The sequence below is a fragment of the Sceloporus occidentalis genome, unplaced genomic scaffold, assembly GCF_023333645.1.
Source record: "Sceloporus occidentalis isolate IW3139 unplaced genomic scaffold, rSceOcc1.0.p SCAF_22, whole genome shotgun sequence".
Taxonomy (NCBI): domain Eukaryota; kingdom Metazoa; phylum Chordata; class Lepidosauria; order Squamata; family Phrynosomatidae; genus Sceloporus; species Sceloporus occidentalis.
Window position 1 is genome coordinate 13,832,889 of NW_028317002.1, and position 12,223 is coordinate 13,845,111.

The 12,223-nt window shown below is 40.1% G+C and overlaps 1 protein-coding gene across 1 annotated transcript in view; it reads right to left on the reverse strand.

Annotated features, from left to right (window-relative positions):
* Nucleotides 1-12,223, reverse strand: part of LOC149301090 (CUB and sushi domain-containing protein 2-like) — a 364,690-nt gene that overhangs the window by 222,159 nt on the left and 130,308 nt on the right. The window contains exons 4-5 of the mRNA XM_089484609.1: nt 5,623-5,817; nt 383-590 (exon numbers count right to left, since the gene is read on the reverse strand). Of these exons, the coding sequence (XP_089340735.1) occupies nt 383-590; nt 5,623-5,817 (403 nt within the window). The remainder of the gene's footprint in view (nt 1-382; nt 591-5,622; nt 5,818-12,223) is intronic.

Sequence of the window (12,223 nt, forward strand, 5' to 3'; positions counted from 1 at the left end):
ATACGCCTACATCCTTAAACTAAATGGTATCTTGACAGCCCAAGTTAACTGTAGGTAGTGAATTGGACCCTACTAAAAAGGTACTTAGCCCTTATCCAATGGCGCAACAGTTCAATGTTACTCAATTTTTTTCCAACAGAATACGGTCAACCGCAGCCAGATTCTCCAACCAAGTATCCCAAGTATCAAGCTTTTCTGATTAAGAACAGTTTCGTACCAAACTACTAACTTCTTAAATTAAACCGGTAGTGAAGGATAGGGTACTTCTGGGGGTAGAATATGAAACTCTGAGGAACACAGCCCAGCTCTCTTCATTTATCTGCAATCCTATACAGTTAGCAATTATTTAGTCTGATAATGCTAGCATGTTCAGCTCACTTACCAGAGAGAAGCACCTTCTGTTCCAGTGACTTCCAAATAGTCATATGCATCTTCTAACTGGAAGAAAGTGAAGATCAAGGCAATCGTGTCGCCAACCTCTGCTAGAATTGTCCATGTGCAGTCTGCATTGTTATTGTATTCCGATGGGAAATGAGGGCTTGTGATGATCCCACTCTGACCTCTTAATGTCCCTCCACATGCATCATCCGCTGAAGGGAAAAAAAAACCAATATGAGAACAAACCATGTCTCCAACATAAAGAAACAGCCTACCTTTACCAATACTAATTACGATTAAGGAAACATTATAATTTGATGCACTACATCTTATTATTTCTTATCTTTACTCTTGGGAAGATGAGCATGGCATATTTTTTAATACACTATACTGAGTATAGTGATTATCAAACTAATAAGAGAAAAACATTATCAAAATAAAAAACAATAAAGAGGATGAAGGAACATTCAAGTCTTACATTATGGTGTGTGATTGGATAGGGTTGTACAAAAAAGACAAATTCAAATGTGTTTTGACCTTATATGACCATCTCTGAAATACATTTTTTGAATCAAGGTAAAAAAAATGCAGGGGTTAATCCTCCCATGTCAAATGTAGGATTATCACGCAACGGAAATTCTTGAATCTCTATAAAGAGGACTGTGTAGTTTATGAGTTTTGTTTATTTTCTCACTGGAATCAGCCTTACCCCTCCTCTAAGCTCTGGTGATGGTATGGAATAATGATCATGCCCACCAAGCTGTAGGCCAGCTAGTAGAAATAGATGGAAGGCTGGTCATTTGAGGCCAGACTTAAATGTTTGGAGTAATGAATTGATATGATTGGTTAGGATAAGTTCTCTGTTTATTATATTATATTAATATGTTGAAGTTTTCTTGCTATGAGCAAGTTATTCAAAATAATAAATGACGTGGCCCATTTACTCCCAAGTTTTGTCTTGTGTCCAGTTATATCAGGTTGGTTTTGGGTGGGGGTGATAGGAGTTGCCATACACTACCTTCACAAGCTTAGTGACTTGTGGGACAGGGATAACTTGTTTGTATATAAACTGACTGGGAGGGTCATTATAAATACAATTAGTAAATGTAAAGATAGCATACATAATTAACAGTAAGTATAATCAAATTCAAATAATTGATCATTTTTATAATCAGTGTTTTTTTGGTGTGTGTGTGAGACCTTATGTATAATTCCCTTGGTCTCTTAAAGGGCACAGAAATTATACGCTCTCACGCTGAAATTGCTGCTCAAAGTCCAAGGTACTCTAGATACAGTTATGGTTAAATGTAGACATTATACAATCCTGGTGCTGCCTAAAACTGTTAAGTAAGAGCAGTGCAGGAGGTGCATTATAGCATTCCTGTGCTCTTTCATCTACCTTTTAGCAACTGTTGGTTTCAGCTCTATAAACTGATCTAGTTGTCTGATTCCTCACACAACTGCCTCACATAACAACTTCAACCTCTGTGCCAATAAAACCCTTGGAAGAGTCGGGTCACCCTCCGATGGAGAGTCTATAACATGAACACAGTAGCGTACCTAGCGGGGGGGGGCGGTCCGCACCGGGGGCCGCTGATTAGGGGGATGCCAACTTGCCGGCACCGGGTACCCCTCCAGAGACGGACAGTAATGTCCGCCACTGGAGGAGCAGGCTCGGTTGGGGAGATCAAGGATCTCCCTTTAACCGGCTTAAAATCGCTCAAGGGAGTCGATAACGCTCCCTTGCGATGCGCGCGGCAACTGCTGCTGTGCGCTGGGGTTTGTTGTCACCGACGTCTGTGCCCTCTGAACCGGAAGAAGACAGAAGAAGAAGAAGAGCGAAGAGGAGGAAAAGGAGCTGACTGCTGTAAGGAGAAAAGAGACAGAGGAAAGGTAGGAAAGCATTCAGTGAGAGTGAGAGGGGTAGATAGTGAGAAGGGAGGGGGAGGGGGTAGATAGTGAGAAGGGAGGGGGTAGAAAGTATATTGGAATAAATAGAATGAGTGAGAGAATAAATGAATGTGTGGATGCATTGTGAGAATGAGTGAGAGAATGGATGAATTGTCTGAATGAGGGATATAATTAATGAGTTTGTGAGAATGCATTAATGTTAGCAATCATACTCCTATCAAGCCAAGTCAGCTAGTACATGCTGGAATCTGGGTATGCCTGGGCATGATAGGAGTGTGATTGCTGTTAAAAATCATATATATATATATATATATAAAACACTTTAAAAAAGAAGGTCAGCACTCCAGGTCTTTAAATAGACAATTTCATTTTATTCAAAGTCAAGTCGACGTTTCAGTCATTACTGACTTTCATCAGGACATCAGGTATGTCCTGATGAAAGTCAGTAATGACTGAAACGTCGACTTGACTTTGAATAAAATGAAATTGTCTATTTAAAGACCTGGAGTGCTGAACTTCTTTTTGAAAGTGTTTTACATGGAAACTGCTGGTTACTAGCACCGGGCTTGGAATATTTGGAATGGTGTGCAATGGACTCTGTGAGTAAATATATATATATATTAATATTGTTATTTAATTTTTTTTGTCCTATTTTGGTGTGTTGCTTACTTTAAATAAAAGCGTGAGATTTTTTTTATGGTGGAGGGTCATATTTGGCTTTGGACAGGTAAATGCTGCATTTTCGGTTTCAGTGCAGAATTTGTTTCGGTGCATCCCTACTACTAAGCCAGATAATTAAGTGGTAGGCTTACACCACATCAATGTTTGGCTTAGTATATAGTGATAGGAGTTATGCTGCATTATTGTCAATGTCTGGCTCAATGTATAGTGATAGGGATTACGCTGTACCACCGTCATTGTCTGCCTCAGTATATAGTGGTAGGTGTTATGCTGTACCACCGTCAATGTCTGCATCAGTATATAATGATAACAGTAATGCTGTAACACCTTCAGTGTCTGTGCCAGTATATAACGATAGAAGCTATGCAGTTTTAAAGTGTGTGTGTGTGGGGGGGGGTGCCACATACAGGATCCGCCCCAGGTGCCAAATACTCTAGGTACGCCCCTGTATGAACACACTGCATTTTAACTCCTTTTAACGGTGGATACTACCGTATTTGCTCGATTATAATACCCCTCGTCTTCTAATCGGGGTCGTCTTCTAATCAGACCTCAAATAGAGGTCTGATTAGGAGACTAAGATCCAGATCCCCCGCACCGCTGCAGGGGACCTGGATCCTCCTGTCTCCCCCCCCACACACACACACACACTTACCGGTGCTTCCTGCTGTATTGCCGGGGCAGCGGGTTGACGTCTACGCGATCCGCGTAGACAACGTCCGCTGCAGCCGGAAGGAGGTGTGGCTAGCAGCGGGGGTTGTCTGCGTCCGTCGCGTAGACCTTCCCCGACTGTCAGAGATCAGTGCCACACCGGTGCAGGGAACTCTGATCTCTGACAGCCGGGGAAGGTATCCGCGACGGACGCAGAAAAACCCCCGCTGCCAACTCCACCTCCTTCCGGCTGCAGCGGAAGACGACGTCAACCCGCTGACCCAGCTGGAAGCACCGGTAAGAGAGGGCTGAGGGGAGAGAGGGGGGAGAGAGTGTGTGTGTGTGTGTTAGTTAAATGGGGGTATAGGGTGTGTGTGTGTGTTAAATGGGGGCATAGGGCATTTCTGGAGTGGCGTTAAGGGGGCATTTAATAGAGCACTCTGCCTCCTGAAATGCCTTATACCTCCCTATATGCCACTCTGCCCCATAATATGCCTTTTAACCCCCTAAATGCCAGAGTGGCATATAGGGGTATAAGGCATTTCTGGAGGCAGAGTGCTCTATACAATGCCTTTTAACTCCCTTAATGCCATTCTGCCTCCTGAAATGCCTTATACCTCCCTATATGCCACTCTGCCCCATAATATGCATTTTAACCCCCTAAATGCCAGAATGGGATATAGGGGTATAAGGCATTTCTGGAGGCAGAGTGGCACATAGGGGGTCAAAAGGCATACCATGGGGCACAGTGGCATATAGAGGGTTAAAAGGCATATCATGGGCCACAGTGCCATATTGGTGTGGCAAGCCTGGGGGCAGATGTGCGTAACTGGGGGACAGGTTGGAAAATACAAGAAATAAAAACAAAAAAAATATTTTTCTCAATCATAGCTTTTATTAAAAAAAATAGTTTACATGAATTAACATTTACTGGTAAAACTTTTTTCCTTTGGGGTTGTCTTATATTCAGGCTTTTTCTTTTTTTCCTACGTTAATATTCAGATTTTGGGGGGTCGTCTTATAATCAGGGTCGTCTTATAATCGAGCAAATACGGTAATTCCTCTATATACTACTGTAATGTGTCTGCATTGTGTATTTATGAAAATGATCTGGAAAGCACACTCCCAATTCAGCAGCTCAAAAGATTCTAGAAGAATCTATGTCCTCAGCTTGTGTAGAACGCGACAAGGATAACGACTGCAGTTTCAGGACAAGGACTTATATCTGTACTGAAAAAATTAGGCTGAACAAAAAGTCTGTATGAAAATGTTTGTGGTTCTCATCAATGGACAACATTGGTAATGGCATTATGTTTGTATAAGTGTGTTTGCAAAGAACATACTGTATATCTGACACACTGATATGTTTTAAGATGGATTCAAGAAATTATCACTGTGTCCTAAAAAAATTAAAAAAAATAGATTGCAGTGGTCTCTGTGGATCAGTTGAACCATCATGGCCAGGTCCAGCCAAGCTAGTCTGAAAAATAGACCCGCATGCATTTTTTATGAATATTTTTTATTCATTGGAATGTGAGTGACTACACAAAAGTGTGACACACACAATGAACACAATGAACTGAAAATCGATACTTAAGATGTAGAAAGTAGAAAACTCAGCTAACAGACAAATTAAGGTAAGCTCTGGTAAGGCTGTGTAAGGTGTGTATGTGTGAGTGTTCGCTTAAAGATTTGATCACTTGTATAGGCATTTGCACAAACCAGTGACCCATTCTACATTAATTGAACATTATACATAAACTGCTCATCCTCTATAGAAAGGTTTATTGTTACACCCAAACCATGCTGGTAATCTTAACAGCACATGTAAAGAACACATTATTTTTATGCTCCTAAACTCATTGCAAATATATAAATAATCCTTCCCTGCTTCTACCAAATAATTAATTCTAAAAATAAAGCTCTTTACAATGTCCTAGTTCTGAATGTCATGGCACTGTGAAGCTAATGGTTCACGTGTGCCCATACATGGAGGCTTACCTCTGCAGGAAGGGAGGGGGAAGTCCCAAGAGGCAGTGTTCTGGGAGTTGGATACACAGGCAAGCAGGGCATGCCCCTCCAGTATATACCCTGCATTGCAGCTGTACCTGACTTTGTCCCCCACATTAAATGATGTTCCCTGCTGGAGACCATTCTGCAAGCGACCAGGATTCCCACACGTGTGACTCGGTAAAACTGCAATATAAAAAAAGAGAACCAAATGCCATTTGTCATTGAGAAACTTTCTTCATACATTCAAATTTTATTTGTTAACGTTTAGTATATTAATGAAACCGCCCCTATTCAGTCCCAACTTGAATTTTTGACTTTACTGAACACAAAAATGGACAATGGTGGTCATTTGCCATTGCATTAGAATTGCACATTTTTTGGTGGGAAGGTAAAGTGTTAAAGCCCTGTGCTTACTAGAGAAAGAACCAAATCTGAATGTTTGGTTTGCATAGCATAGCTGTACAACCCTCAGGTTTGGTCAGAATATAGACAAATGCACAGCACAAAAAATAGGGGAGCACACCACCTAAAAAGCACACATTCAGATTCCTGTGTTGCTGCTAGAATAATAATGACCAATACCATTTGAATACCATTCGAAAAAACACCTAAGGTATAAATATTAGAGATTTTGTCACACTATATGGCCATATGCGCTGAATTCTTGCTTTGTTTTGTGTACTTATTGGCCATTACCATTCTAGTGGGTAAGCAGGCCATGCCCCTCCAATCACACTGCAGTGCCAGCGCTTGATTCTGACCACCGGAATATGATCTCATATTCTGTATTTATGGTGTAGCTGGTCCTTTTCTATATTTACAGTAATAATAATTCACAAAGTATAATTTTTACTACCACTACTACTATTTGGTGCAAAAACTAGGAAAGCTTGCACAACTGGCCCAGCATTAAAAATTAAAAAGAGATATTAATGTACTGATGTGATATTAGGAGTTGTGCTGTACTAAAGTCAGTGTCTGGCTCAGTATAGAGTGATGGGAATTATGGTGTATCACTGCCTGTATCAGTCTTGCTATATAATGATAAGAGATACACTGTACCGCTCTGAGTGTCTGGATCACTATATAATGATAGGAGTTATATTGTTGTGGTTGTGATGATGGGAGTTATACTGTACCAAAGTCAGGCTCAGTATATATTGATGGAAGTTATGCTGTACCACCCTCAATGTCAAAATATGAATAAATTGCTGGGTTTGGGGAAATCTGCAGTTCTAATATTATGAATTTCTTTGTTATTTATCTATTTTCCTCAAAATAACCTCTGTAAAAATATAGTGGGGAGACACAATTGTCTGTTCTTGCCTCTGGGGCAAAAGGAGCTAGCTACCGCTTTGCGCGTCTTGCTGATGACAGCAATTACAATGAAAAGCAGTAGGCTATGTTACTAATCAAGAGCAATTCTGCACAAAGGGCTAAATTTAGAGAAATGTTTTTAAAGATTTGCTCTAAAATGTTCCTTTAATAAGGCCATAGTTCTTATTTCCTGCTTGTATGTTGTATAAGTTCCATTGCTCTTTTTTTAGAAGGCATTATGGGAATACAGTAAATGTTTCAATGACATGTTTTATATTCTAGAGCAGCTCGCTGTAACTTTTTGTGCCCTGGATATCACTCAAAATGGGGGGCAGAGATCAGCCCTCAAGTGCTTTCAGAATAACACTGCCTTAATTCATTGTGGTGATAAGTTTTATTACATGTTAATTAGTTACATCCTAAAACTGCAGCAGGATTATGATCCTGTAATGTAATGCAACAGAAATAACTGATATTAAAGTAAGGCCCAGAGACAAAGAAAGGTTCTTTAGCTGTGCCACCACATTATATCCACTAACACTTATTTCTTGATTTGGATACTAATATGACAGGGGTCAACAAATTTCTGCCATGGTGAATCTGGCACCCTATGCTTTCCTGCGGGGTCGTGGTGGGTGATTACGAGACCCAGTAACATGCATGACGTGACCCCGCTGTCAGCCTCATGGCACCCTGTGCTTTCCTGCAGATTCCTGATGGCACTCCTGCAAAACCCTGAGTTCCAGGAAGTGGCTTCTAGTGGCCATAGCTACCGGGCACCTGGGGTATTGTTGATCAATTTATGTATTTAAGAATGTATTATTAATGAATGTATTAAAAGGAAGGGACTCCCTGTTGGGAAATGAAACCCCAGTCTGTGAACGGCAGGGACACTCACGACTATACTAAAGAGAATTAGCCATACTAACTAGGCTTAACCATTTCTTTCATGACTAAAGGTAACTATTTGGGTATTATTCACTAACGGGATAGAGAATACAGAACCCCCTCACTTCACTATTCATTACTGTATATAAGGCGAACCCTGCAAGTATCTCCAACAAGAAGGGTGGCACTGGCCCTGTATAATATAAAATTCAATGAGCAGGGAGACTTTGGAGAAATCTCACTGATTAAACTATGCATTGCATGACAACAGCCAAGCTATTCCATCAGGAGAAGCTCCTGGGATTGGTCCATCATAATGCATAGTGAAGTCAAGGAGTTGGAACGACAACTCTCCTCCTCTGACAACTCTCCTTTATCCTCTTATTTAAAATTAATTTCATGACGACCATTACTTGAACTATTTGGTTACCACTATTAGTGAGTCAGTATCATCATCATTATCATCATGAATCATTTAAGATGCATTGCTCATAGTGTTCATATTTAACCCCTTCGAGACAAAGGCTGATTTTACTTTTTGTACCCTTTGTGACAATGGCCTTTTTAACATTTCTGCGCTGCTTGTGGTTAGCTGTAATTTTCTTCTTTCCCGTTTACTGAACCCACACACATTAGATATTGTTTTTTTCAGGACAAGAAGGGCTTTCTTTAGATGACATTGTTTTGATTGTATCATATTATTTACTATTAAAAAAATTATAAAATATGGTGAAAAATTTAGAAAAAAATGACTGTTTCTAACTTTTAGTTGAAAAATCTTTTACTCATCTATAAAAGGTAATGAAAAAACCTGCTAAATAGATTCTACTATTTGTCCTGAGTTTAGAAATACCCAATGTTTTTATGTTTTTTTGCTTTTTTCTACCCATTATGGGGCAATAAGTACAGGTAGCGTTTTGCTATTTCAAAGCCATTTTTTCCAAATCTGGTAATTCTTCCCCCCATGTGCCATTTCGGGTATCTTTGAACCCGGCCAATGCAATTTACCCCATCAAGTCATATATTTTTGAAAACTAGACAGCCCAGGGTATTCCAAATGCTAGTATTTTAACTCTTTCCATGCACCATATCTACCACCAGTCTTTGTCAAACTTTATGGTAGTCATTTTTTTGCATTTGTTTTGTCATACACATTTTACTTCAGGTATGAATTAAAATGTTCTAGTTTATGTCACTATCACAAAACACCCCAATATGTGTTCAGCAACATCTCTTGAGCGCAGCGATACCCCACATGAATGATTTTGCCTGGCTGTTTGGGGGCAAAAGGGCCACATTTGGGGCATGCGCATTTTTCAATGTTGAACTTTGGCATTTGGGGATCCACTGCCCATGCCCTATTTGGTACATCTTTGAGCCGGGCCATTTCAGTGTGCCCAATAAACCCATATATTTTTGAAAACTAGACACCCCAGGGTATTTCAAATGCTAGTATTTTAACTCTTTCCATGCACCATATCTACCACCAGTCTTTGTCAAACTTTGTGGTAGTCATTTTTTTGCATTTGGTTTTCCACACACATTTTAATTCAGGTATGAATTAAAATGTTCTCGTATATGTCACTATCACAAAACACCCCAATATGTGTTCAGCAACATCTCCTGAGTACAGCGATACCTCACATGAATGATTTTGCCTGGCTGTTTTGGGGCAAAAGGGCCACATTTGGGGCATGCGCTTTTTTCAATGTTGAACTTTGGCATTTGGGATCCACTGCCCATGCCCTATTTGGTACATCTTTGAGCCAGGCCATTTCAGTGTGCCCAACAAAACCATAGATTTTTCAAAACTAGACACCACAGGGTATTTTAAATGCTGGTATTTTAACTCTTTGCATGCACATATTTTACCACCAGCATTTTTTCAAAGTTTGCAGTAATATTTTTGTGTGTGTATTTTTCCCACACACACCTACTTTATGTATGAATTTACAGCTCCTGGTATATGCCGCTGTCACACGACACCCCATAATGTGTTCAGCAACATCTCCTGAGTGCAGTGATACCCCACATGCATGGGTGTGTCATTTTTTGGGGGAACTAAAAGGCCACATTTGGTACGTGTGCATTTTTCTAATTGGAAATTAGATGTGTGGCCATCCTTCCCCCCGTGTTAATTGGGACGTTGTTGAACCTGGCCCATTCAATTTACCCCATCAAATCATACATTTTTTAAAAGTAGACACCCCACGGGCATTTAATATGCCAGTATTTTAACTCTTTCCATGCGAGAATTGTTTTAAGCTAATATGCTAATTTTAGGACTTGCTCACAAAAATATATTTTTTATATATATATATATATTTTTTTTATTATTTTTTTTAAAAAAAAAATTAACATTTTTTTTCAACTTGGAGGTTCCCCTGATAGTGACATCAGTGGGGAATGATTTTTACATTTTACTGTTTTTTTACTATTTTTTTCTAATTATTATTAATTTTATTTTATTTTTTAATTTATTTTTACTAATCACACTGTGATTAGAAAGCTGGGCTCCATTGACTTGCATGGTGAATGCAGTACCTGTATTCAACCTGCAAGTGGAGCCAAAGTTCTCTAGATGGTCTGGACTATCTAGCGAACTTTTAAAATTTGTGGTTCCTGTTACAGGACGGCGGCCATCTTCCTTGATGGCGAAGATTGCCGGCAGCTGCGGCTGTGACCGCTCTCCGGAGCGGTCACAGCCCATCAAAAGGTTAGTGTTTGGTGTCGCTGGATGCCTCCTGATCGAGGCATTCCAGCGACACCATTTAAGTTTAGGAGGCGATCGTCGATCGCCTCCTAAACGCTTTTAAAACGGGCGTCCGCCGCCATACAAAGTATGGCGGATGTTGACGCCCCGTGGAGGGGCCAGAGATGGCCCCTTCGTGCCGATCGCGGCGTTGCTGAATGCCTCGAGGTCGAGGCATTCAGCAACGCTTTTTGGGTGCAGAAAGCGATAGTAGATCGCTTTCTGCACCCGTTTAAAGACGTGCCGGTCCTGGCACGTCAATTGTCGTAAAGCACATGCTTTTCCGTGCCGTGCCAGGACCGGCAATTGTCATTAAGGGGTTAAAGAGTCTTAGGGTCAGTTTAAAAAAAAAAAGTTCATAACATAAACATAAAGCCCAAAGTTTAAGTATTGAGAATAAAAGAAAAAAATACTTACTCCTGTAATTGAGTTGTACTGTCTGCATAACTTTTGTTTCTAACAGAAAAAAAAGAATAGCAACAAACTTTCTAATAGCGAGTCTTCTTAATATAGCCTAAGAAAACATGATGAATTGTTTTCATTGCTATAAAAATCTACTCTGGAGTACTGAAACATTTCAACCCAAAAAAACAGTGTGTAATAGGACTTATTGTGAATGATACGCAGACACAGCCCACATCAATTAGTTTTAATAGGATAATGTCAGATTATGTAAACATCTGGCATAAAATAATTGCACATCAATTAAATTAGAGGAACAATGAACATGAATGGCACAAGATACAATAACGCTTCAAAGATACAACATTGTCACCGATGTAAATCCACATATAAAAGCATAGAAAATAGAGAAAGTAATGAAACTAAATGCAGCAACACAGTAGGGACACAATATGTATATAGGTTGAACTTGATGGACTTTGGTCTTTTTTCAACCTTATGAACTATGTTACTATGTTACTATGTATTATTTCATTATTATTATTCATTTTCAAGCAACCATAACATATGTATTTTGGGGAATAACGAACTACAAATGCTTGAACAAGTACAGGTTTTGCATATGTGCAATTTGGATAGCATTGACCTTGCCCCAGAGAGATGGATCTTAAAGATAAATGAACACATTCTCTACAAATCCGATAATATAAAGCACAACAGAAATGAAGAGTTTAGCAGGTTGTGTGTCCCCCCTCTTTACTTTAGTACAAGTTTCTATACGTGACCGGGTTAAAACCTTACAGGCCACATTGCAAGAACAAAAGTAGTGAACGTAGGTAGAGGCAGGCTTACAACACTCAGTGAGTAAATCAATTCTCTACAAGTTCTTAAAGCCCTCTTGGGCTTCTACTCTTGTCCCCTTTGTTTCTGGTGGTTATCAGAACTGACACCTGCCCAAAGAGAATGGCAATCTCTTGTGACTGGGTTTCATACAGTGAAGGTGTACTGGCACTTGCACTGAGTGCCACTGCGCCAAGCTCTCAGCATGGAACCAGACATGATGACTCCTGCTTATAGGGGAGAGTCCAGGATGTCTCTGGGCAATCTGACCTCCTGTGCAGTGGCGAGGAACTTTGCCTGCTACTGCAAAAACACTGAGCATATTAATATGTTCTAATGGTCACCTTGACCTTTTGTTGGTGGATGTATTAGTATGGCCCACTCAGAAAT